The following is a 24,489-nucleotide window of genomic DNA, read 5'->3' on the forward strand; positions in this document are numbered from 1 at the left end:
CACTGTTTTGATTAAAAACTAATAAATATACGATTGAACATTCATTTGAAAAATATCAATTAATAATGTTTTATGATATAACAACTGGCAGGCCTACTTTTCACCAAAGAATAAGGCTACTTTTAATATTCTTCCATCTGGCAGTTTTAATAAACATCGTAAAACTCTCAAGACTTCCAACTCATTCAAACTCAAAAACGGCATTTCTACTAAGTATAACAGTGTCCAAAACTGTTATTCTTCTGATTTCATTCTTTTTTATTATATTTTTTTTTATCAAACTCTCGCACACACGAAGTACAAATGGTAAAATAGAAGAGTGCAAACAGGTTTAATATTGTATCATACAATCTGTAATTTTAATTAAGTTTTTTTTTTTTTTTTTTGCAAGTTGGCCTATTTTAACTCAACATTAAGAAACACGTTGATAAGCGCACACAGATGGTGCACGTCGGTTGTTGGGAACTTTTGAGAAGACAGACAAGGATGCAGGGCATTACAATAGGCGACAATGACGTCTGTGTAATAAACGTACACATAGAAACCCTCATGTCATTTGCAGTTGAGTTTGTCCCCACGTTCTGTCCGATTCATGCAAAAGTCAAGTCATTTGGGCCCATTGCACACCCACATTACAAAGAAGCAGATTCCCTTATTATAATGCATGGCCGTTCCATTCATGTCATAGCTGTTTTTTTGCACTTTTTAAAAAAAAAAATGTAATTCCCTTGCAATTGATGCAGACGCCAGGTCCATGTGATTTAACATGGATCTGAACCTGGTCGGGGATGGGCCCGTGTTTGGATCTCCATGCGGATGTGACATTTCAGAGAAGAGCGCGACCGCCATTTTGAGATTTACCTCAGACTCAACACATCACAAACCACGGGAGGAGCGGGTTGTGAGCCGCACAGCTCAGGCGAGTGTTGTACGACCGGGTACATTCCCCATACGAAACGAGAGGTTAGTTAAAAATGCAACGAGGTGCCGCGTTTTGTTGTCTATCGTGTTAGGGGCGGTTTGGGGGAATTGTTTTAAGTCGGGCCGTGGTAACTCTTGTCTCCGTGAACTTCCAAATTAACGTTAACATTAGTGGAAACTGGTTTGAATGGATAGCTTTTTCCTCCGCTCTCCCCCAGACGAGGGACAATCGGAGGAGCACACGGACTGGGGATATCGCAGGCAAAGTTGCTGAATGTGTCCATAGCAAATGAGCCTTTGTTTTCGTTGTTGCACCTTTATCTCCATTTGGCTGCCAAGTGTCAGTTAGCTTAAAGCTAGCTATAAACAGGGTATTTGTTTCTGTGACTGCAAGACGTGCTGCGAGTTCCCTTATTGCCCCTCATTTCCCGGGGTAAAACCCGAGTGATTTAGTTAATTTCAGCGGGCCTCCGTCCTCGGAGCCCCAGTCCATCAACCACAACCCCCCTCCGTCAGCCAGCGACTCGCACCCACCAAAGGCGCCGAGATTGGGCGAATAGCGAGCAAATACGTCCGCGTTTCTCTACCCGCTCCCCCACCGACCTCCCCTCCTCACTCCCCGGCGCTGACAGCGGACAAGGCCGAGGTCGTAACAGAGCAGGCCCGGCCGCCAAGGCTCGACCTGTCCACCCCACCTCCGCATCCCACCACACCTCACCAGCAGTCCAGAACCCGGTTCCCCAACGAGCCGACCCTGGACAAGGTCGAGGGCAACAGAGATAGCGGGGAGCAGCGCATCACAACAACAGCTGCAGTCATGAACCACCACCACACGCAGCAGCAGCAGCAACAGAAAGCCGGCGAGCAGCAGCTCAGTGAACCAGAGGACATGGAGATGGAAGGTAAGTAATGGCCACAAGAAGGGTGACTGGACTCTTTACAACATGTGTGTTTTAATTGTACTGCTGCGCAATGAATGCACGGCGTTTTATTTGTGCAAGCTGAGCTCAGCATTACAGTAAACAACAAGGCCTGAAGCTGGCTGGGATAGCCGGTTGCATTTTTTGCTGATTGTGCGTCCGTTGCAGCACACTTGTGCGGAGCTGACCTCATTTTGCGTTATAAGCAAACAGTCCTTTATTTCCATTCGTGTATTTGCAAGAAGCTGCTGCTTGCAAATAAGTCCTGTTCATCCAGATTAATAGAGATCGGACACATAAATCATTCATTCGGATCGGCTTCTGCGTTTCTAAATAAAGCGTTCAGTTTTCTTCGCGGTCGCTGCTGTGACAAGTTATCCGGTGTAGTTTTGTCAATTACTCGTCATTTAGAATCAACACACATTCATCGAATTCCAGGCCCACTGACGGTTGATAACCTGGATATTTGTAAACAATGTAGTTGTTAGTCTTGCAGTTCACATGGATTCATTACAAGGTAAATTAATCTGGCTACCTTCTCTGTAGGTTCCGGGTTGAATTTGACAGTTAATGGTTCCACACTAACTAATGGGATTGAACATCTCTGATATTAAAGTTGCGGCTGTTTATCATCCCTATCAGTAACGTTAAAACTAGCCCGTTTATAGCCGTTTGGCGTGAAAAATTGCGCTAGCATGAAAAGGATGGTGTGTTAGCATCGTGTTAGAAGGCTTTTAATCTAAATGCGGCTCTGCAGTGTGGCATTAGAAGGTACGGTCTGTCAGCTGGGCCCCTGTTCAGTAAATTAGCCACATTATTACTTTCTCATAAATACTGGAGTACCAATTGTTTGTTATTTCCCTATCTAGTCATAAAGCTTTTAAAAGGCTCTATACTGCTAGCGTCACGGCTAGCTGGAAGCTAGTAAATTAGCCCAAAGGCCCACTTCGTTCTGTGCATCCGCTAGCTAGCGTGCTAGTTAGCTAAACGCTATTGCTCTCGGAGGGGGTGTGTGGTGTTCCAAAATGGTGGCTTGTATTTTGTATCGTTCGATTTAGGCTCGAGTGTGAAGGCCTTGGTCGTTAGCCCAATGTAGATTTATCTTTTGTCTGGTTTTAAAAAATGCACCGTGTGTAATGTTCTGACTGCTGAGGATTTTATTCTCCTTGTATTTATTTTAGCGTATTAGCTGGCACTACTGATTCCCGCTAATGTTGGCTAATAAAGGCCTACGCATGAATCTGTGAGCTACTGTTTGCTAAGCAGCTAACGGGAACGCAGATGCGTCAATCCCGAGTTGCCTGTATTGACCAAGGTATAACATGCTTAGCCATTCGCGTTGATGTATGATGACACTTTGAAACGTCTAACGTAAATTATAATGTCGCTCAGCACGACGTTCCTTTCTGCGTTGAGCTCTGGTTGTGATAAATAAAACGTGTAGCAGTGCTGGCAAGTGACGGTAGTCGGTGCTGCAGTAAGCCAGGCCCGCACTGAGGCAGCGCGGGGATTTGCTGCTTCATTGTATGGAAGACCAAAAGGCATGGAGCTCGCCATTTTTAATGATCTGTGTTTTTGTTAGTTCGATTAGGAGGTAGTGACGGCCCCTGCAGCTCGTGGCACCCGGTTGATACCCAAAACAACCGCATAACCTGCATTTTTAATTAATTTTCTACTGATATCAACTTTGGACTGGGTATAAGCTACTGTGAGCACTCAGCTTCACTGCGTCATTCAGGCATAGTGATTTTATTATATACTCTAACTCACATTACTGTCAGCTTTTCAACAATACATACGACATAGACGGTTATCCGCTTATAGATACATTATGTATACACACAGACCATGTCTGTTGCGTATGCAGTTTTGATTATTAATTTTTACACTTATCTCACTAGTAGCAGGTACATTTACCAGGCTTTCTCCCAAATAGCTGCTGGTTCACCCCTCGTGGGTTCTCCCTCAGTGCACCAAAGCCTTACAAGGACAATGAAAAGGAGCTGTCATAATAAACTGTTCACTTTCTTCTGACGGCTTATAGCAACAGACTGCATTTCTGTCATGAGGAAAGGCTCCACATAGTTGCAGTGGGATTCAACCATCCCGTGTTCTGCATATATCAGTCATTTTATCTGTCTTGCTACAGCACTTTTAACATGGATGCCAGGCTACTGATGTGCATTTTATGCTGAGAATGGCTTTTGGAAGCTAAAAGCAAGATGTTCATCAAGAATGTTTTTAAAAAAAAAACTGTAAAAGTGACGTGATTACGGAAAGCGTGGCATCGTGGAAAGTTTTAATGTCAACAGAGTAGTAGTCTTTGCACTTAAATTCTGTTTAGGGTGGTTTGGAGTCTTTACTCTAATGGGCAATGCTCTGAAAGTAGGGGAACACAGCTTATCGTGTGTTGATGCTCCAAACTACATTATTGCCTCTCAGTGCCCAATCACTGAAACAGGATCAGCTTGATGGATTAAAAGCAGGTCTGCAGTTGTTCTTTTTGCTCAGCAAGACGTTTCGTTGGAAAATGAAACGAGTGAAAACTTAGCCTCTCAATCCAGAGGCTGCTGACTGTACTTTAGGTTTTTAGGAAGAATAGAATTCTTTCTTGAAACTTCTTTAAGAAATGGATAAATGTATGCATTTCTCTAAAGGCATTAAGCATGTTTATTTATCACCCCCGCATGCAGCAGCCCGCAGTCGCTATAAGCAGTTCTAGCAGGATGCTCGGCTCCAATAAAATCCTGATTTTTATAACTGCAGCATCATCCGACAAAATCACCATTCAATTAACTCTGAGGCGGCATCTGTGCGCGATGGTCTCCCACTGACGCATCTCAGTTTCCTTCCTGTGGATGTGTGCTGGTATGCCGACATAAAGCGCCATCTCTTCCAGTTTACGGCGATGGAACACTGAGCACAAACTCCTCAGACGTTTCAAGGTAGACTGACACAGTGGGTGTAACGAGGTTGTCATGCAGCTGACTGACAGACCCCATTAGAGCGGTGTAATCCATTTGAGGGAAGCGAACCTGAAGATTAGTGCGCACAGCTCCCGGTGCTGAACACGGATGTACTCAAAACTCGAGAGAGAAGGTGTTGTCAATACTCATTGTAATGTCATTGTCATCATCGCCGGATCTCAGCAGATTTGACTCCCTCCTTGAAGTCAACCCAAAGTCCCCCCTCTGGATAATTATTGTTGTCTGTGCGTGCGCGCGTTTGTTTGAATGATGACTTGCATCTTATTCCCGCATCGTATCCATAAATATCCAGCCCACTGTTGTGTTTCATGCTCTTTGTCACACGCACTTAAATACACATTCTCTCTCTCTCTCTCTGTTTCTGGAGGAGGCTGGTTTCCCAGCTGAGAGTAGAAAAGGAGAAAATATGGAAGATTTAAGACTTTGTGAGAAAATGTTTCAAGTGGTTTTACTATGTATATTTATGGCACAGAAATGAAGTTGTTTCGGAGAAATTAATCTGGCACATTGTCTTACTGTATTTTAATGGGTTTTGCTGTTTTAGGAGAATAATTAATGAAATCATTTGGACCCAGTATTTTTAGACCTGCTAATATCCACTGCTTCAGCCAGCTTCTTTGACGTTAAAGAAAGGTGCCTGAAAGCCCTCGTCCACATATGATTTTAATGTTGTTTCCCCCTCTCTGCATAGCTGGGGACACAGATGACCCTCCAAGAATCCCGGCCAACCCGGTGATCAATGGTAATGTGGCCATGGCTGATGGGCACAACAATACAGAGGAAGACATGGAGGATGGTGAGGATGCACGTCTTGTACAAACACTTATACAGTTGGAAGTTATAAGCTATATGTGAATTTATTTTGTTTTTGTGCAGCATAGTCGATGAAAGAGATACTTGACAAGGATGTTAACAAGGAACTCATTCCCACTGTTTACTGTTATTTTTTTCTTCCTGCTTGCCCATCATCTTTTCACAGACACCAGCTGGCGATCAGAGGCGACTTTCCGGTTTGTGGTAGAGCGCTTCAGCCGGCTGAGTGAGTCTGTACTCAGCCCGTCCTGCTTTGTGCGGAACCTCCCCTGGAAGATAATGGTGATGCCACGCTTCTATCCTGACCGGCCTCACCAGAAGAGCGTGGGCTTCTTCCTGCAGTGCAATGCAGAGTCAGAATCCACGTATGTGTCTTTGTGGCTTTTTGGGGTGCAACAGCAGCAAATGTCCTGCGTACATCAGTAACTTAGTGCAGCCCTGATGAAACTCAGAACAATGCTAACAGTGAACTGCTGACGTCTATTTGTACAGACAAGAAAACAGAGGTATAACCACTCCAAAGCACAGTCAGTCGAGTGCTGAAAAAATGAGCACAGAGACACTTTTTAAGGCCTCCAGCACAGTTCAGGAAACTGAGGACAAAGGAGGAGACTGGCACGGTATGGTCACGGTCAGGCTGGCTTCAGGACAGACGCTGTCGCTTGTTTTGAGGCTGCAGTGGAAGCTGCACGTCAACACAGTTTGGCAAAGCCTGTCTGCTGTCTAAGTCAAGCTAATGGAAGAAAAAAAACAACCATGACCGTGAAATCATAATACCGTCATGTTTTGATGGTTAGCCGCTAGCTTTGATTTAGGATTAATTCTTTAACTGTATATCTGATGTGTGGTATGGTGGGAAGAAAGGTCATCTTTGTTTGCATCAGATTATCAATTCTTCTCTGTTTGTTGTAGTCTCCTTAGCACCTTCTGCTAAATCCTGCCTTAAATGTCAAAAGCGGTGTTTCCACCAATGTCTTGTGCTCTGCTATAAATCTGTGGACCAAGTGAAGCACCAATACTTTGGTTATCTTTTACCGTGGAAACTTTACCTCCTTCGGTACTGCCACATGTCTCTGTTTGGATCTGCATTTTGTCAAATGTCAGCAGCTTTCAAATACACGTCAGTTGTCACAACTTAAGCTAAAGCTCACAATTCGAAAAAATAGAGCAGTCTCACGATTTGGTGGCTTCTTCTTCCACAAGAATGGAGTAAAACGAGCCAACACTGACTGAGAAGAGGTGTTAAAGTATTTAATTTTGTTGTTGAAGGAATAATTAAATGATAAGAATTGTGTTTCAGATCATGGTCATGCCACGCACAGGCCATGCTGAAGATCATAAATTACAAAGACGACGAGAAGTCGTTCAGCCGCAGGATCAGTCACCTTTTCTTCCACAAAGAGAATGACTGGGGCTTCTCCAACTTCATGTCCTGGAGTGTAAGTATGGAAGCTCACCAACAACGAACAAAAAGTTGGACGAGTTTATGCCACAGATGGCGCCAACAGATCAAAAATGCATCATTGAAACTTTACTAGACTTTTTCTAGATATGAACCGTTTTGCTGGTGTTTCTTTTCAGGACGTGACTGATCCAGAGAGGGGCTTCATCGACGATGACAAAGTCACATTTGAAGTCTACGTCCAGGCAGATGCACCACACGGAGTGGCGTATGTTATCTTGACCAACTAAACTCTACTTTTTCGTGTGTCTGTCCCGCTTTTCATTTCATCATTACGTAACTCGACTGATCTCTCGCTTTAACCAGCTGGGACTCTAAGAAACACACCGGCTACGTTGGACTAAAGAACCAGGGAGCGACCTGCTACATGAATAGCCTGCTACAGACGCTCTTCTTCACCAACCAGCTACGGCGGGTATGCTTTTAGCTCCGTGTGGAGCAGATTTATGTGCTACACGTTAGCCTGTGTCGCAGATACTCGTGGCCGACATTAAATGCATGCAGACGATTGAAAATTGATCCGATGCCTTGATAGTCAACTTAGAGTTTGAATCGCCGGGTTGGCTTTTTGGTAACACTTTCAGTTTTACTCTGAGGAGCATTACTCTCCAAAGCTCATAATTGTGGTGTAAATCTCCTCCTCTCAGGCGGTGTACATGATGCCCACAGAAGGAGACGACTCGTCCAAGAGCGTTCCCCTGGCACTGCAGAGGGTTTTCTACGAGCTGCAACACAGCGACAAACCAGTTGGCACCAAGAAACTCACAAAGTCTTTTGGGTAAACGTTTGGGGGTTTTTTTCTCCTCTAAATCCAGCCCTAAATAATGAATGGATAAAAGTTTTTAATCTTTGTAGCTCAGCGGTGTGATTGTGACCGCCGTGTACAGTTGTACTGGAACTGTTTGGTTTGCTGCTTAGTGCAGCAGGATTAACTTTAGCAATGAACGAGCTTTAAATCTGTAAAACCACACAGGCTTTCTTATTTGACGTGTGTTTGTCTTATGTGAAGGTGGGAAACACTAGATAGCTTCATGCAACACGACGTACAGGAGCTGTGCAGAGTGGTGAGTCTCATCGTAGACATTTAAAGACTGTGTGAGTGTGTGTGGATGAAGGATCCTCACTGACGAGCTGTGTGCACGTGTGTTCCAGCTCCTGGACAATGTGGAGAACAAAATGAAAGGCACTTGTGTTGAGGGAACCATCCCCAAACTGTTCAGAGGAAAGATGGTGGTATGTTTCTCCCTCTTTTCCTCTTGTCAGATTCTCTCTTTACTATTGATCACATTTTTGTTTAAAAACACAAATCGCCGCCTCGGGGAGATTGTGTTTGCTTTGTCGAAGTGTTCAGAGCCGAGATTTGCTCGGTAACGTCGGCGCAGTGCGTCTCATCTTCGAGGTTTTCTAAACACATTGACGTCTCACAGGATGTAGCCTCGGACTGTCAGTTTAAGAATAGAAACGGGTTAAATCTTGACGTGACCCTGTGAGAAATTTTATTTTTAACTTTCTTGCATCAGACAATCTAACCCCCATCTATTTGCTGCTTTCCAGTCATATATCCAGTGTAAGCATGTGGACTACCGGTCTGAGCGGATAGAGGACTACTATGACATTCAGCTTAGCATAAAAGGAAAGAAGAACAGTAAGTACCAACACAACTGAAAGGAGACATTATTCCCTTTTTTGTGTGTTCACCACTGAGAGCTTGTGCCATATTTCCTCTGACTGACATCGGCTCCATAAGCTCTGGACTTACCCGTCTCCTTTTAATAGGTTAACTCTAGTTTAACTAGTTAATGAATGTTGGTGCAGCAACAAAATTTTAGTTTTTAGTGTCCCTGCATTGGTTGAAACCCATTTTTCTTTGCGTGATTATTTCCCTTTGAATGTAAGTTAGGGTTATTAAAGTGGGAAGTACTTTTGGAACAGAGGGATTTGTATTTAAACCCCTCATTGCACGTCCTTATCGTTTTTTATTATCTCAAACTCGTGTCTCTGCTTGTTTTTAGTCTTCGAGTCGTTCAAAGATTACGTCGCAACTGAGCAGCTGGACGGAGACAACAAATACGACGCAGGAGAGCACGGCCTTCAGGTGAGTTTTCAGTGTCTGAATTCAGAGGAGTTGTTTGTTGATGTGTTTAGCTTGTTTTAGGATTTGAGTGTCAGACGTTTGGAGGGGAGGGGAGATGTTCTAAACACATCCCTGACATGTTTGTTTGCTCCACAGGAAGCAGAAAAGGGGGTGAAGTTCCTAACCTTCCCTCCAATCCTTCACCTGCAGCTGATGAGGTTCATGTATGACCCACAGACCGACCAAAACATCAAGATTAACGACAGGTAGAACAAACGCAGCATGCCTCATTCTCACACTCTAACCAGGCGTCCTTTTTTTCGTTTTGTATCAGCTTCGTAAACACGCACTACCCTGCTTAAAGTAGATCTTTCCTCGTCACACGACGCACTCGTGGCTGTAATTGTAGCAAGCGGCTGCTCCATATTAACATAGGTCAAAGCTGCAGCATCATTCCAAAATGGCACTGAAGCACGTTCCGAGCGGAAAGCACGGCCCGACCTCCTGCCCCATGGTGGTGAGACAGGACGTCGCTCGGGTTGTTTCTTTCAGGCCGTGTCCTTTAGTGAAAAGCTTTTTGGAACTAATGGTGCATTAACAATCCAGGAGAATATTTTGACATTTTCAGAACACAAGGCATCCAGAGAAGATCATTTTCATCTGTTGTGTTCCCACCTCTGAGTCATCCTCACTATGCTGCCGAGGGCCCCCGGCCCCCTGAGAGCTTTGTATATGCGTACACTCAGAGACACATGTCAAGTGTGTGGGTGTGGAATGACAGCTCATAGGAATTCTGCCTGAGCTTCAACTTAGTCTTTTTTGCTTATATATTGTCTGATACTTGACCCCTTTACACATTTTTCTGCTGTCACACACCACTATATGTTCTCCTTTCCTCCTCGATCTTTCTTATCCTTTCTCACCTTCCTTTCCTCCATCCTTTTCGAATGCCCTGTTCCTCGCGGCTCATCCTCCCTCCTCTCTTCAACAGGTTTGAGTTTCCAGATCAGTTACCTCTGGACGAGTTCCTTCAGAAGCCGGACTCCAAGGACCCAGCCAACTATATCCTGCATGCAGTGTTGGTGCACAGCGGGGACAACCATGGCGGTCACTACGTCGTCTATCTTAACCCCAAAGGAGACGGCAAAGTGAGTGTCAAGGAACCAATAGTGAGAACAATTTTCTTATGCACCTTTCACCAGAAATTCTGTGGGTTTTGATTGAAGTTGTAGCTTCTGTTTCTGTATGTTAGTTAGTAAATTTAGCATTGTATTAGGCTCTTTTGATGTGTTATTTTGTGGTTATTTTAAACCTATTAAGCTGTAAGACTCATCCTGTGTTTTGATAACATTCACACAGTTCTCTCAGATATTCGGTATTATGAATGAGCAGTGCATTATGGGGTTGTTTGTAAGGTTTTTAAGGAGACTTGACATAAATGGTTGTCTTAAGTTGCTCTCTGGTTTTCTCTTACCCCCCCCCCGTACCCCTTTTGTCATTCTTTCCCTCCATGCAGTGGTGTAAATTTGATGACGATGTAGTGTCACGGTGCACCAAGGAAGAGGCCATAGAACACAACTATGGTGGACACGATGATGACCTCTCAGTCCGCCACTGCACCAACGCATACATGTTGGTCTACATCCGCGAGTCCAAGCTCAGTAAGTAGCGCGCTCCCTCTCTGTGCTCGATACTCATTTAAAGAATAAACTCGTGTCAGAGACCCTGGGGAGGAAAATGAAATGCCTCTGGGATGTCTCTGACGTATTTGGCGTACACTTGGCGTATCTCAGGTGAAGTGCTGCTGCCAATGACCGACGTGGACATCCCCCAGCAGCTGGTGGAGCGATTGCAGGAGGAGAAGAGGGTGGAGGCACAGAAGAGGAAGGAACGCCAAGAGGCTCACCTCTACATGCAGGTTCAGGTGAGAAACAGCAGGTTGTTCCGCTGCTCTCAGGCCATCTGGTGCTGAACAGATGTAGCGTACTGTGTGGCTGCTTTAAGTTTCGAACTGCAAAGCCTTAATGCTACCTGAGAGTACAGTAAAAAGATGGAGCTACTCTGTTTTGTTGAAATGCTTAACAGTTGAAGTAGATAAAGTTGCACAAATTTAGTGTCAGTAAAGCAGACGTCCTCACAGGCTGAAGTGACGTACTGTGAAATGAACTGAGTGGTGCTGTGAAGCGTGCGGTGGTGGATGACTCGACGCTTTGGCTGCAACGGTGAAAAGATTTTGATGTGCGATTATAAAATGCCGTCTCTGGAGGAAGGTGACCGAACCACTTTCTTGTCTCTGCAATTTGAAAACAGGGGTCAGATACTCATTTTCTTTAAATCTGACGAGCCGGTTACAATCTAAAGGAGAATTAGCGGGCCGGTTATAGGCGTGCAGTAGCAGTTCATGAAAACATTTTGAAACGTCCCCGGACAGCCACATTACATTTAGATAATGGACTGGCAGAACTGCAGCTGTTGTTGTGACATCTGTATTAGGGGCGCATACGTGGAAGACTGTCAAAGTGCTGGCTGGCAGGCACGTGGCCAACTGCTTGTGTGTGTAATGCAGTCAGTGAATGTATTGCACTAATCTACTTGCAGTATAAGTAGCAGGCAAAGCTTTAGCAACTCGATCAAATTTAATAGTCACTGTGGTTGGCAATGGAGCAATGAGGGCCAGTAAAGACAGAGCTTGTTAAATGTTCTGGTTGTATCGCATCAAAGATGTCGGCTGCATACGATTAGGTTAGCTCTCATTATTTGTCTCTACCGGAAGGAAGATATGTGCAGCTTCTTTGTACGTTTCTTTTGGAAAAAGCAGAACCGTCTGCTTCTCTGGCCGGCAGCCGCCTCAGGGAGTTGGAGCAGATGTTTGCCTGTCGGGAGTTTTGCTTTCTCCTCAAATCTTCCCTCGTCTTTTTCCATGTTTTGGCTCCTTTTGTCCAGTTCTAAAGGCACTCATTAAGGTTGTTCATGCTTCTCCTTTGGGTAGATGGTGACAGAGGACCAGTTCTGCGGTCATCAGGGCAACGACATGTACGACGAGGAGAAAGTCAAGTACACGGTCTTCAAGTTCCTGAAGAGCTCCACGCTGCAGGAGTTTGTGCAGAACCTCTCTCAGACCATGGTGAGAAACGCGCGTGTGTGTGTGTGTCTGTCTGTGTGTGTGTGTGTGTGTGTGTGTGCGAGGTGGAAGCTGTGGAGACTCTGAACACATTGGGCTCCAGATTAACTGAAGGGTAATACAGCTGAATCCCCTAAACTTATTATGTGTGCATGTAAGTGGCACTTTAAACTTTAGTGTTTGAACAAATGACATGAGGAATTAATTAATTTAGGGGAAGCTATCTTCATACACACTGTTTCTTAAGTCTCTGCTCTGAACACCAGACGCCCTGAGAGAAAAGGCTGGATGATTTAGTTATTTTTTTCCTCTTTTCCTGCCACGTGGAGTCCTAACAGCGACTCAGCAGTTTGAACACACATAAGTTCTGCTTCCCACCCACTGATCAACACCCAGCTTATAAAGACCAAGCTACCATCTCTTAGAAGTTGGTGTCAGTATATATGCACCAGCTGGAAATGTTCAGTCGTGAGCGGTGCTCCCCTGGTGTGTCTTTTCTGTCATCCTGTTTTCGACTTAAACTGAAACTTGCGTGTCCGTTTGCTGCAGGGTTTCCCACAAGACCAGATGAGGCTGTGGCCCATGCAGGCCCGTAGCAATGGAACCAAGCGGCCCGCCATGCTCGACTATGAGGCTGATTGCAACAAGTCGGTATGTGTTTTCGTGTCTTGAAGAACCGTTAGTGGGTGTGTAAAAAATCACGCTATTTTCATATCTGTGGTCGGGTTAAACATTATTTCTGCTGCCAGTACAGGTTTAGCTTATAGGGGAGCATGAGGCATTCTGACATGTTTCTCACGTATTCTGTAGCACAAATCAAAGTTAATCTACGCCTTGGGGGAACGGCGACACTCCTTTTCCTGAGCTGAGAGCCGTGTTTTCCAAACATTCGTGTCTCGCTTGTTTCAGATGATCGACTTGAGTGACAACGAGAACCCCTGGACAATATTCCTGGAGACGGTGGATCCGGAGATGGCGGCCAGCGGAGCCACGTTACCCAAGTTCGATAAAGACCGTGAGTTTTCGCAGCCGCATTCGTCAAGCTCAGCGTCCATCATCAACAACGGCAGCCTTTCGCACACTTTCACGGGGAAGCAGTTGGAATTGGTTTGTTTTGGCAATGGGGCAATAAAACTCGAAATACTAGAAACGCCGCCTCAGATTAAAACGGCGGCCTGTCATCTTTGACGTAGTGGGAGATGCTGTTTGTGTAATAAAAAAACCGCCGCACCTTTTTCTTCTTCTTATAAAGCCACCCAGACACGCTGCTCAAACGATGCGTTTGGGACATCAGGTTCCAGTCTTATTAGGAGGCGTGCTGTAGCTCATGATTTAATTTGTCTTTTTTTAGATGATGTCATGTTGTTCTTGAAGATGTATGACCCAAAAACCAGAAGCTTAAATTATTGTGGACATATCTACACACCTATATCCTGCAAAATAAGTAAGTCATGGGAGCTGCCAAATCCTTTTCTTTTTATATATAGATATATGAATAATGTGTGAAAGTTACCGTGTGCAGTGGAAATGCTTTTAAATGATGGTTCTCATCTCTTTCTGTAACCAGGAGACTTGCTGCCAGTCATGTGTGAGAGAGCAGGGTTTCAGCAGGAAACTAGCCTTATCCTCTATGAGGTGATGCATTTATGCGGCACACCACTTGTTTCCGTCTCGCACCTCTTTGTGTTTATAAGTTGGCTTCAGCTTGACTGCATTTCTCTTTTGGTGCTCCGTGTGCCGCAGGAAGTAAAGCCCAATCTAACAGAGCGGATACAGGACTACGACGTCTCCCTGGACAAGGCGCTGGATGAGCTCATGGACGGGGACATCATCGTCTTCCAGAAGTAAGTGTCAAGTCTGTCTGAGCAGTGAGAGGAAATGTAGTCCTCATCGAGGTGGGATCAGTTATTTGGAACGTTTAAATGCAGACAGCAAGAAGTCGTATAGGTTAACATGCAGCGAGGTGCCCAGTGTGTGAGATGATCTACGATAGAAGCCCATCTCTCGTTGTGTCAGTGAGACATTTAAGACAGATGGACAGCACAAGGTAACGGTTTTAAAGTATGAAATGATCTGTTACTGACTCCTGCAGGCCGTCTGCACCGGCCGCTTTCCTTAGCAAGCTCCTTCAGATGTGGCGTGCGCCGCAGAATGACCGTTTGAAATATCGTTGAGTAATTGTTAATGTTTCTGTGGTCGTTCCTCGACAGCTTATTTTAGTTTTATTGGTGGTGCAAATTGCAACGTTTGTTTCCTCTTTACCCGCGCTGAAGAAGCCGACCTTGAGAACATGTTTGCGTCTTAGTCCTTTGACTTTACTGCCGATCGCTGTGCACATGACACAAAAACAGCGCCGCTGAACTGTCACAGCTTGGATTTCAGGTAAATTATCCAGCTGATGTATGTCGGGGACATTATATTTAGTCCAGGTGAAGCATTAAAAAATGTCTGGCTTTTATGGGATCTTTGATCAAATGAAGAGAAACGATCGGATGGAAAGCAGTGATGGAGAATATTAGATGTGTGTGTGTTTGTTCCTTTGCAGGTTAAAAGAGTTCTCAGCAGTAGAATAACGCTGTTAGCTTTAAATATTTTCTCAAGTGCCCCTCAGTGCTTCCCTCAATTGCTTCATACCTGCTGCTTAACATGTCCCTGCCTCGATCTGCTCGTCTCCGTCCTCCACCGCCTCTGTCATTACTTTCCTCCCATCCTCCCACTGTTCCATCTCATCTATCGCTGTTCTCCCCTCTGGTTTTACTCTTCTGCCTTCTTCCTTGAAATGTGGGCTATTCTGTACCTGAATCATATTCCCCAACCTTCCTCCCACCACGCAGGGACGACCCAGAGAACGACAGCAGCGAGCTGCCTACGGCCAAGGACTATTTCCGGGATCTCTACCACCGGGTCGACGTCATTTTCTGTGACAAGACCATCCACAACGACCCCGGCTTTGTGGTCACGCTCTCAAACCGCATGAACTATTTTCAGGTACGATGAGGGAATCCTTTCGAATGAATATTTCAATGCGGTGGGGGCAAAATGAGGAGAGCTGAGAAGAACACTTTGAAAATGACTGACTGGGAGGTGTTCGGATGGTTGGTCAAGGAAACTTTATGGAATTTATTTGCATCTTAAGATGCAGCCGGGAAGCGGACATCTTTGAATGAGTGCTTAAAGCTGCCAACGTGTGCGTCTTTCCTCTGTCGCTGTTATTTCAGGTAACTGACGGATGAAATGCGACAGGCCTGTGGTGATAACGCGCTTGTTGTTTTTGGGCTGTTTGTTTGTCAGGTGGCCAAGACAGTCGCTCAGAGGTTGAACACAGATCCCATGCTGCTGCAGTTCTTCAAGTCACAGGGGTAGGAGGCTTGTCTCATCCACACACACACACACACACACACACACACACACGCTGGGTGAACGTAGTAACACTAATCATTTTTGATGGTGATCATGTTTTTCTTTCTTTTCTGTGAGCCAAAGAATGAGTCAGTTTGTTTTTTTTAGTGAGTTTTGAATATGTGACTAATTTCATATCGAAATCATTCAAAATCCCGTCATCCTGCTTTTTACTCAGAACTGTAGTTTAACACTGTGAACACTCACTTGCAGTTGTCATTAGAAATGTTGCGTAACCTGTCCCCCCTCCACCTATGTTTTTGTTTTCCTCTGACTCCTCCCTCTCTGGCTGCCTCCTGTCCCCCTCACCTCTGCCCATCCTTCCTACGCGCCTGTTTTCTCACCTCCATCGCAACTTCTCTCTCTCTCGCACCTTCTGCTCCTCTTTTCTTCCTCTCTCCCCTTCATTGTCCTCCCCCCCTGCCTGGTGGTGTGGTGGCCAGGTACAGGGACGGTCCTGGTAATCCTCTCAGACACAATTATGAGGGAACGCTTCGAGACCTGCTGCAATTCTTCAAGCCTCGGCAGCCCAAGAAACTTTACTACCAGCAGGTAGGAATGGCTTGAAAACCCGTTTGAGCTGGATGTCTGCTGCTGGCCGGAGCCTAAAGGCTTGAGCAGATCCTCTGCTGTTTAGTTTTCTTGTGCTCCACCGTTTTAGCTTCTTGCTCTTCATTATGCAGTGAATTTATTAGAATCATTTCCTAACCTTGAAATGTTTTTACTTTGATGTCATTCGTCCTTCAAATGATTTTCAGCCATGGAAAAGGCCTCGTACATTAAACCATATTTGAGATGAAGAAACTGTGTTTATCTCAGACCCTGACCTGGTTGATACATTCTGTCATAAAGGTGTCTGAAGCTGCCAAACCATCTGGTCGCAATCAAGTGGCTTATTTTGTTGTAGTTGACCCCGGCTCGCCTAACAGGATTGAAGCTTAGTAGTAATGCAGCGCTACATTAGCCTCGGCAGTCAGAGCCGGGAGCGATTTAATACCGGAGTTGACGACGTTTCAGTTGCAAGTTGGAAAAAACAGTTGGGTTTGCTCTCGGTTATGCTCACCGATCAGTTATTAGAGCTATAATTTGAGTGCGTAATGCTGGTTTTGCTTTTACAAACAAAGCTATGTGTTCACAAACAGAAGTCTGACAGATTTAACTGATATAATGTGACATAAAATGACAGAAGTGGTAAGAACTAGTTAATTTTCTGCACTTCTTACCACGTTCTATGACTTTGGGGGTGCGTTCAAGTTGAATCATCATACTGGGAACTAAGAAATGTCAACGTCCGAGTTCATACAGCCACCAGCTGAGTTCACAAAAGGAAAAGTTACCACAGACTTCATTTCGATTTGAACTATGAGAAATCAGTGTAGCCCAACATTTGTTACCCAGCTGGCTGCATGACTCGATGGCAGTAAATGTAACTTTTGTTGCTGTTCCGCTATAAAAATGGGCGCAGTCGGTGATCCGTGGCCTTTTGCCTTTCTGTCTGTTTGCAACACGCCCACATCACCGGCTGATGTACGCTCGACGGCGTTGAACGGAAAGCACGAGCGCAGTGGTCATAGATGAACCCTAACATCAAAAGCTTTCACTGAAACAAACGTTTTGTCTGTCTACAGTTAAAGATGAAGATTACAGACTTTGAGAACAGGAGGAGTTTTAAATCCATTTGGCTCAACAGCCAGTTCAGAGAGGAGGTATATATACACACACACACACACACGTCTACACATGGTTAGCAAAGTGTTTGATTGAAGCAGATACATGAACTGCGCATGTTTATTGCAGGAAATCACCCTCTACCCTGACAAGCACGGCTGTGTGCGGGACCTTTTGGAAGAATGTAAAAAGGCAGTGGAGCTGTCTGAAAACGGCTCTGAGAAGCTCAGGTATCCTGTGCAGAGTGTGTCTGTCTGACAGAACCGCAGCGAGACGGCCTCTTACCGATAAACTGATTGCAAATTGCCACATCCTTTTCACTGAATGCAGTCCAGAGCTGGCCACACTGTAATCTGTGCAGCGTGAGCCTCATCAGAGGGAACCGAGCGCTTCTGCCAATGTGTAAAAGTGGCTTTTTAAAAAGAAAAGTAGTCTCTGGATATTTAGAATTATGATTTGACCATTTCAGTCTTAATTTCTTGAGTTTTTAGTCTTAACAGGAACTTGAATGAAAACATATCTTGATCTCATTTCAGAAAGCCAATTGTTTCTCACCTTTTAATGCGATTGTTGTCTCCCCGAAACGAGTTTTGTTGAATAATTCTCGTCATCCGTGGTGTAATGTGATTTTTATAGTCTGAAAATGGTCTTTTGAGGAGCTCGAACAGCTCCCGCCGCACATTAAGCCCTCCACTCTTTCCTTTCTCTCTGTCTGCAGGCTGTTAGAGATAGTAAGCTATAAAATCATCGGGGTTCACCAGGAGGACGAGCTGCTAGAATGTTTATCTCCTGCTGCCAGTCGCACCTTCAGAATAGAGGTGAGTGTATACGAGCTCTTCCCTGTGCGACTGCTTTCAGCGTTTCTTTACTTTTCAGTTTCTTTTTTAGCCATTTTTACCTCCTGCGGGCACTTCACTTCACTAGCAATCAGCCCAGTCGACTGAATCACCTTCTTTAGCAGCGGTCTCTTGCTGTAGTATTACAACTACTTAAAAATATTATGGCTGACTTGTCAAAGACTAAACACCGAGCTGAATCACTGACTTCTTTTTGGCTACAAGCACCACACCCTTTCCGTGCCTCTGCATCACTACAGCTTGGTGAAAACTTTGACCAGCAGAGGTCCTCACACGCGCTCTTATGCAGTTTCTCCTTCATCCTGCCAACTTTGATCTGACCGAACTCCTCGTTTTCCCTCATTCAGGAGATTCCTTTGGACCAGGTGGACTTGGACAAGGACAGTGAAATGTTGATCCCCGTCGCTCACTTCCACAAGGAAGTCTTTGGCACCTTTGGGATTCCCTTCTTGCTCAAGATCAGACAGGTGTGTGTTCGCAGATGTCATTAGACCTCGCGTTAATTGTTCATCTGGTCGTTCTCCTGCTTGATTCGTGTCTCTGCCTGCATTCCCTCTGCAGGGTGAGTCATTTCGGGAGGTGATGAAGAGGATCCAGACAATGCTGGACATCCAGGAGAAAGAATTTGAGAAGGTAAAGCCTCGCGCTCAGAGACCGATGCTTACTGGCTTTCTCAAGGAGGGGGAAAAAAAAAAATAGGACTGCAGAAAGAACCCGAGGGTGCAGTGAAAAGTCGTTAATGAGGGCGTGTTTTCTCCATAAAAGAGCATGTTTAAATGCAAAGTGATCATATTTTTAAAACCTCAGCCTCATTTAAGTTTAGTTGTCCTTCAGGCTGCATGTATTATTTAATATGTAATTTAATCTGAAGTGAACTTGACTGTGTAATTATTTTCCACACTCCAAACCCTGGAGAAGAAGCCGCGGTTGGAAGTGGAAGTGAGACCTTGTTACTCTGGATGTTTTTCACCAACCGCAGCGGTCTCATTTAGTCGCCGAGTTTAACTGTACGTCTTTGTTGTTTTCAGTTCAAGTTTGCGATTGTGATGATGGGCCGACATCAGTACATCACTGAAGACGAGTACGAGGTCAACCTGAAGGACTTTGAACCACAGCCAGGTATTTACTGCTGCTGCTGATATGACCGCTTCTGTTAGTGAGACTGTGCCAACTTACACAGCGCAGGAATGTACAGGAACGGGGCAAAAGCATGCATCACTAGAACGCAGCGCTTGTTAGATGCGGTTTCTGCCTTTTCAAAGCGATATGCCCTCAGGCTCCAACTGTGCATCGTCTCCACAGCTGCACTGACACTGATGTGATATATTAAGGCAAATTAATACAAAGGCGTCTTTAGAGAAGTCTTTTTACTCTGATAAACGGCTCGCAGTCGAGCTGCCACTCTCTGGCTGACGGAGGTAAAGGAGGGAAAATGCTTCCAGGGTCTGTTCCAGTGACACTCCACAACAGAATTTAGCATAGCTTGTTTGAAGATGTCTCTGACATAATGGGTGGAAAAGGTAGCGAATGCAGCAGATCTAACAGCCTCTCGGACGTATGTCCTCCACAGGTAACATGTCCCACCCGCGCCCCTGGCTAGGGTTGGATCATTTCAACAAAGCTCCAAAGAGAGGTCGCTACACCTACCTGGAGAAAGCAATCAAGATCCACAACTAAAAGCAGCCTGCCCCTCCTCTTTTGTCCTCCTCATCCTCCTCCTCTTCTGCTCCGCCTTCCTCCCTTCCTACTTTAACAAACCATAACCACAGACTGTAACCAACCGTGTGTGTGCGTGCGTGCGTTTGTGTGCTCGAGACTGTTTGGGTGTGCGCGTGTGCTCGTATGTGTGTGTATTCCTCACTTTTAACACCCCGCCTGGACACCTCTACAGCTCCGCACCCGGCACCACGTCTTCAGCGGTACGGGATGTCGCTGCGGCTGACGGAATTATTCTTCAACCACAAAATAAACTGCACCAACCACCTCCTGACTGTTGATTTTTGTTGGAAATTCTTTTCTTCTTTAATTTTTCTTTTCTTTTTTTTTCTTTTTAAACCAAAAAAAAAAAAAAAAAAACCCCAAAAAAAACAAACAAAAAAAAATCGTCTCCCTCGACATTTGAGGCTGTTCGGTTGCTGTTTTTTTTTTCCTCCCCCTCTCTCTCTTTCTCTCTCTCCTCTGGCTTCTCTACCTGTTGACTGCCTGCTTTTTGTTGCCTGTCTGGAAATGGGAGAAATTGTTTTTTAAGATGAAATAAGTGACGAGGGAAGCCGAACGGTGTTGGAGATGTGTATGTTTTTCATTTGCTCTCCCCCACTCCCCCCCACCACCCCCCCACTCCCGTCTCACTCATCAGCTTTTTCTTCTTTTTTTTTTTTTCCCCTTCTGAGTTTTCGGGGGGTTTGTTTTTAAATAAAGTTGTTTAAAGAGGAATCCCGCTGTGTGCAGAGTTTGATGGAAGGATGTTTGCGAGGACTTGACTGACAAAGAGAGGGGGGGAGGGGGGTGGTGGCGATGGTGGCTTTTGTGGAAGAATTTTTGCATAAATAAACGGCTGCAAGGTGGCGTTCGCTCCGAGGCTCACTAGTTGCCCTGTTGAAGTTGTTTATAGTTCCTGCTCCCATCCTATAGTGCAACAAAAAACAGTATTTGAGTTTACACCAATTCTTTCTCACATAGTTTGGTTGGAGGATAAAGTAATTTTTTTTTTTTGTTTGTTTGTTTTTTTGTCTCTTTATGCAGATCTTGTATAATAAAATTTAAAAAAAAAATCTGCAAAAACGGCATCTGTTTAAAAATAAATGGAGAAAAATGAGATTTGTCTGTATTTCATCTTGAACGTTGGCACTTAATGTCAAGAGGTTTCTCAGGATTGGCAAATGTACATTTTTTTATTTTATTTTTTTCACTTAAAGGAACACGTGCACCAACATTACCCCCTTAAACTCCTCCCTTTTTCTTTTTTTTTTCTTCTCCTTTTCTTCTTTATGGGGGGGAGGGGTAGTCTTTTCTCTCAGTCATTCCTCTAAACACAAACGCACATTCAAGCTTCCATCTTCTCTCTTGAATCTGTCGCCCCCGGGTGGTTGAGAGCAGTAACTGCGCTGTGCTCATTAGAGACCCTCAGAGCCCCCACAGGTCTGAGGATTGTGTAGAGCTAAAACCAGCATTGTAAGAAACACTTTAGGCCCCTCTGACTTTCTTTTATCTTTTACTTTCGAATCACAGATGGAATGCACCCCTTACAAAGCATAGCTGGCTCTGTAAAGACAACATTTATGAATTGTATATTTAAAAAAAAAAATATGAACGTGTAAAATTTAAAGAGAAACACGCCTTTCTTGTTGGGTACAGAAGGAGCCGGGTGTTCATATTTCTTGTGTGTAGGTTTCTTTTTTCTCTCTCTTTGCGTTCCTGATGTACCATTGACAATTTTTTTTCTTCTGTTACATTTGGATTGTTTTTCCTTTAAAAAAAAAAAAGAAAACTAACTGCGGTGGTTTGTCTTGTTGAAAACTTCAGTACAAAGATGACCTGCAGAATCACAACCCTTAATTTGATCTTTTCCAGTTTAAAATCATCCGTGTAGCAGCAGTGTACGACAACTATTCCTGTATATTGCCTTTTTGCTGGAAAATGTATGTTGAATAAAATTTTCTATAAAAACAAATGCACAACTCGACTACTGCTTGTCCATAAGGGCAAAACACTGTCGAAGTAGCGGCTTTGATGTAATTTTGAAGCCCACCGTCCAGGAGAGCAGACTGATGCAGCTCCTGTGGCGTGGCGTGGCTCGGATTATTTGATAGCGATTATTAAGCGGAGTGTGGGCAAGAGACAACGTGGACAACAAGCAGGCAAGGTTGGCAGAAAGCAACCCTCTGAACCTGAGAGGACAGGAGCTCAAGAGGAGCCACCAGCTGAAAAGTGCAGGGGCCTTTTTCAGTAAGGGCTGGAAACTGCAGAAATGAAAAGGCTGTAAGCCCATGGGGTAATGCTAACACCTTTGCTCCATTTGTAGAGTGAAGAATAGTGGTTTCCAGTTCTTGGCTTCTCATTTGTTTTTAAGTGGACTGCCCTGCAGTTGTTTCCAGCATGTGTGCTACCTAAGATCGCGGGCCCTCCTTCCTCTCATATTGGATGTGTGTTGAGTTGGATGCTGCATGCCTCTTTGTGGTTTACATCTCCGTTAACATTTGTTTAGTATAGATGTCTGTATTCTGTCCTTTGCTGCTCATCTTTATTTAGTTTTTGTCCCTTTGCAGTGGCTTTTTATTCAATTTGCACTTGTTCTTTGCCTTTTGTATCTTGTGCATCGTATCTCCATCTCTTTGCAACTGTTTGGCAGGTATTTTATGTGTCTTTGTAGCTTCTTGGCATTTATGTGTGCGTGGTGTTCCTTGATGTTCATTATGTATCTATATTTTGTTGCGTTTGTTTTGCTACGGTTGGTTTGCATCTACATTGTAGAGATATTGTGCCTTTTTGAGATTACCATTTATCAGAAGCTCACATTTGGGGTCCCTTTTAATGTTTTGGGGTTCCTGTGGCTGTGCTTGGTAGGCAGGTTTAGTCATCTTGCCAGGAGACAGCAGAGCTGTCTGTTTATGCTTTTGCTTTAAGCTTTATTGTTGTCCACCTGAATGCATGAGAACCTTCATAGTCATTTAAAAGTCATAATTAACTTGAGAAAATACAGTGTACAATAGAACAGACTTGGGCTGATATGAAAAAGGAGACTGATTGTGGGGCGAGGACATATTTCTTCCTTCTCTGAGGAGTGTTCAGCACAATCTGTCATCTGTTACACATAAAATGATTTGATTCAGTTAACTGAATAAAAGCAACAAGTCTGCCATGTCACGCTGACATTATAACTGTTTACCCCACTCTTTGTTTTAACTTGGAAATTTAACATGCTAACATGTGATAGTTAGAACCCAAACTAAAGACTAATGGGAATGCCATTAGCATTAAGCAACATGTCACTCAAGGCCCATTTTGGTGTTAAGTCATCGTTTTTACACCCACTGCACAATGTTTAAACAGGTTTTCTAAGTGTGGGTTCACATACTAAAACAAGGCAATGAAATTCTTTTTTTACTTTGCTAGTAGTCATGTGTTTACCCTCAGATAGCTGAGTGCTGAACTCAGCTGAACCACCCTGGGGCAAGACTGAGCTTGGACAATCTGAAGGGATGCCAATACATCCTGGTTGTGCTGGACGACAATTTCAAGACCTTCTGGGGTAAAATGAAGACAGTTTAGCTCACATATTCAAACTGACAGTGAGCTGCTAGCTGTCATGCCATCAGTTAAAATTGGTCAATTTCTCTTTGTCTGCAAATTGTAGCTGTAATTTCCAAAGCCTTGACGCTCTGTAACTGTATGTGTTTCTGCAAAGAAAAGAAGTTAATTAGCCTCACCCACTTTTGCAGCCCTTAGCAGCACCCTTATTGAAAATTAGAGTGCAAACTCAGGTACTGCAAGTGTTCCTATCAATCCCAATAGGCCCATATACAGTCATTTGATGCAGCACTTACTGCTAATTAAACATTTCGCTATTGCCATGAAAAGCCCAAAGTTATCAAGTGTAAAAAGGGCTTAATGTCCCTTTACTGCATATCATCCCCCAAAAACATAAATATTGCATTGTAAATATCATCTAAACTGTAGGTTGCTGGTCTCTACAGGATACTTTGCAACCTAACAAAGACCATGGGGACCAAGGACATTTAAATGTGGCCAGATATGGAGTTTCCTTACATTTATATCAAATATCCAAGCCAAAAAAATTCATGGAGCAAAACATAAAACAAGTCTGGATGCCTGCTTGTACTTCAAAGGATTTTCCAGCTAAATTTAATGCGACAAAGACTCCAATTGACATTCTGGTTGTACAAGGACACGATCATATAGTTTTTATGCAAGGAAGTCAGAGTTTCAGCATGGGTAAGTTACTTGTTACATCCCTTAAAAAAAGCCTTTCGGAGTCTGTCGAAAATATTGCTCACTATAAATCTATGTTTCCCACTCCGAGTTCCAGTTTTTCTCTATCGGGTAACACTTTCTTCTTTTTGAATCTGTTTACACGGTTGATTTCACAACAGCTCTTCACCATTTTAGATGCGTTTCTCATGTTTTCCAGCCAGTAAAACGGCCCACGGTCACCGACTCGGCCGTCTTTTTCATCCCAGTGCACTAAACTTAGTTCAGTCACATGTCCGATTGCATCACGTGCATTCCTTCTGCATTTACAAATAAAAA

General features: G+C 44.2%; 1 protein-coding gene across 2 annotated transcripts; it reads left to right on the plus strand.

Annotated features, from left to right (window-relative positions):
- Nucleotides 1-836: 836 nt before the first annotated feature.
- On the plus strand, nucleotides 837-20,922 carry usp7 (ubiquitin specific peptidase 7 (herpes virus-associated)). 2 transcript variants are annotated; one of them, XM_072369537.1, is made up of 31 exons: nucleotides 837-1,823; nucleotides 5,520-5,624; nucleotides 5,808-6,006; nucleotides 6,942-7,080; nucleotides 7,223-7,311; nucleotides 7,410-7,518; nucleotides 7,751-7,881; nucleotides 8,113-8,167; nucleotides 8,256-8,336; nucleotides 8,658-8,748; nucleotides 9,116-9,198; nucleotides 9,334-9,443; nucleotides 10,169-10,346; nucleotides 10,694-10,838; nucleotides 10,971-11,101; nucleotides 12,167-12,301; nucleotides 12,848-12,949; nucleotides 13,208-13,313; nucleotides 13,650-13,742; nucleotides 13,866-13,933; nucleotides 14,042-14,142; nucleotides 15,133-15,286; nucleotides 15,590-15,657; nucleotides 16,141-16,249; nucleotides 17,326-17,403; nucleotides 17,495-17,595; nucleotides 18,084-18,183; nucleotides 18,570-18,689; nucleotides 18,784-18,855; nucleotides 19,251-19,341; nucleotides 19,793-20,922. In XM_072369537.1, the coding sequence occupies exons 1-31, from the start codon at nucleotides 1,739-1,741 to the stop codon at nucleotides 19,897-19,899; spliced, it is 3,336 nt and encodes a 1,111-aa protein (XP_072225638.1). In that variant the 5' UTR covers nucleotides 837-1,738; the 3' UTR covers nucleotides 19,900-20,922. The 2 variants fall into 2 exon arrangements, with proteins under 2 accessions (XP_072225638.1, XP_072225639.1); XM_072369538.1 differs by having other exon boundaries at nucleotides 16,147-16,249.
- The last annotated feature ends 3,567 nt before the right edge of the window (nucleotides 20,923-24,489 follow it).

Source organism: Leuresthes tenuis, unplaced genomic scaffold, assembly GCF_036924035.1.
Source record: "Leuresthes tenuis unplaced genomic scaffold, fLeuTen1.0.hap1 SCAF_17, whole genome shotgun sequence".
NCBI classification, from domain to species: Eukaryota; Metazoa; Chordata; class Actinopteri; order Atheriniformes; family Atherinopsidae; genus Leuresthes; species Leuresthes tenuis.

Excerpts from the sequence above, each read along its gene's own strand:
- usp7 (XM_072369537.1), top strand. The coding sequence starts at position 1,739 with ATGAACCACCACCACACGCAGCAGCAGCAGCAACAGAAAGCCGGCGAG. Across the intron at positions 7,312-7,409 it reads GATGCACCACACGGAGTGGC|CTGGGACTCTAAGAAACACA; the intron begins GTATGTTATCTT and ends CGCTTTAACCAG. Across the intron at positions 18,856-19,250 it reads AGGAGAAAGAATTTGAGAAG|TTCAAGTTTGCGATTGTGAT; the intron begins GTAAAGCCTCGC and ends TGTTGTTTTCAG.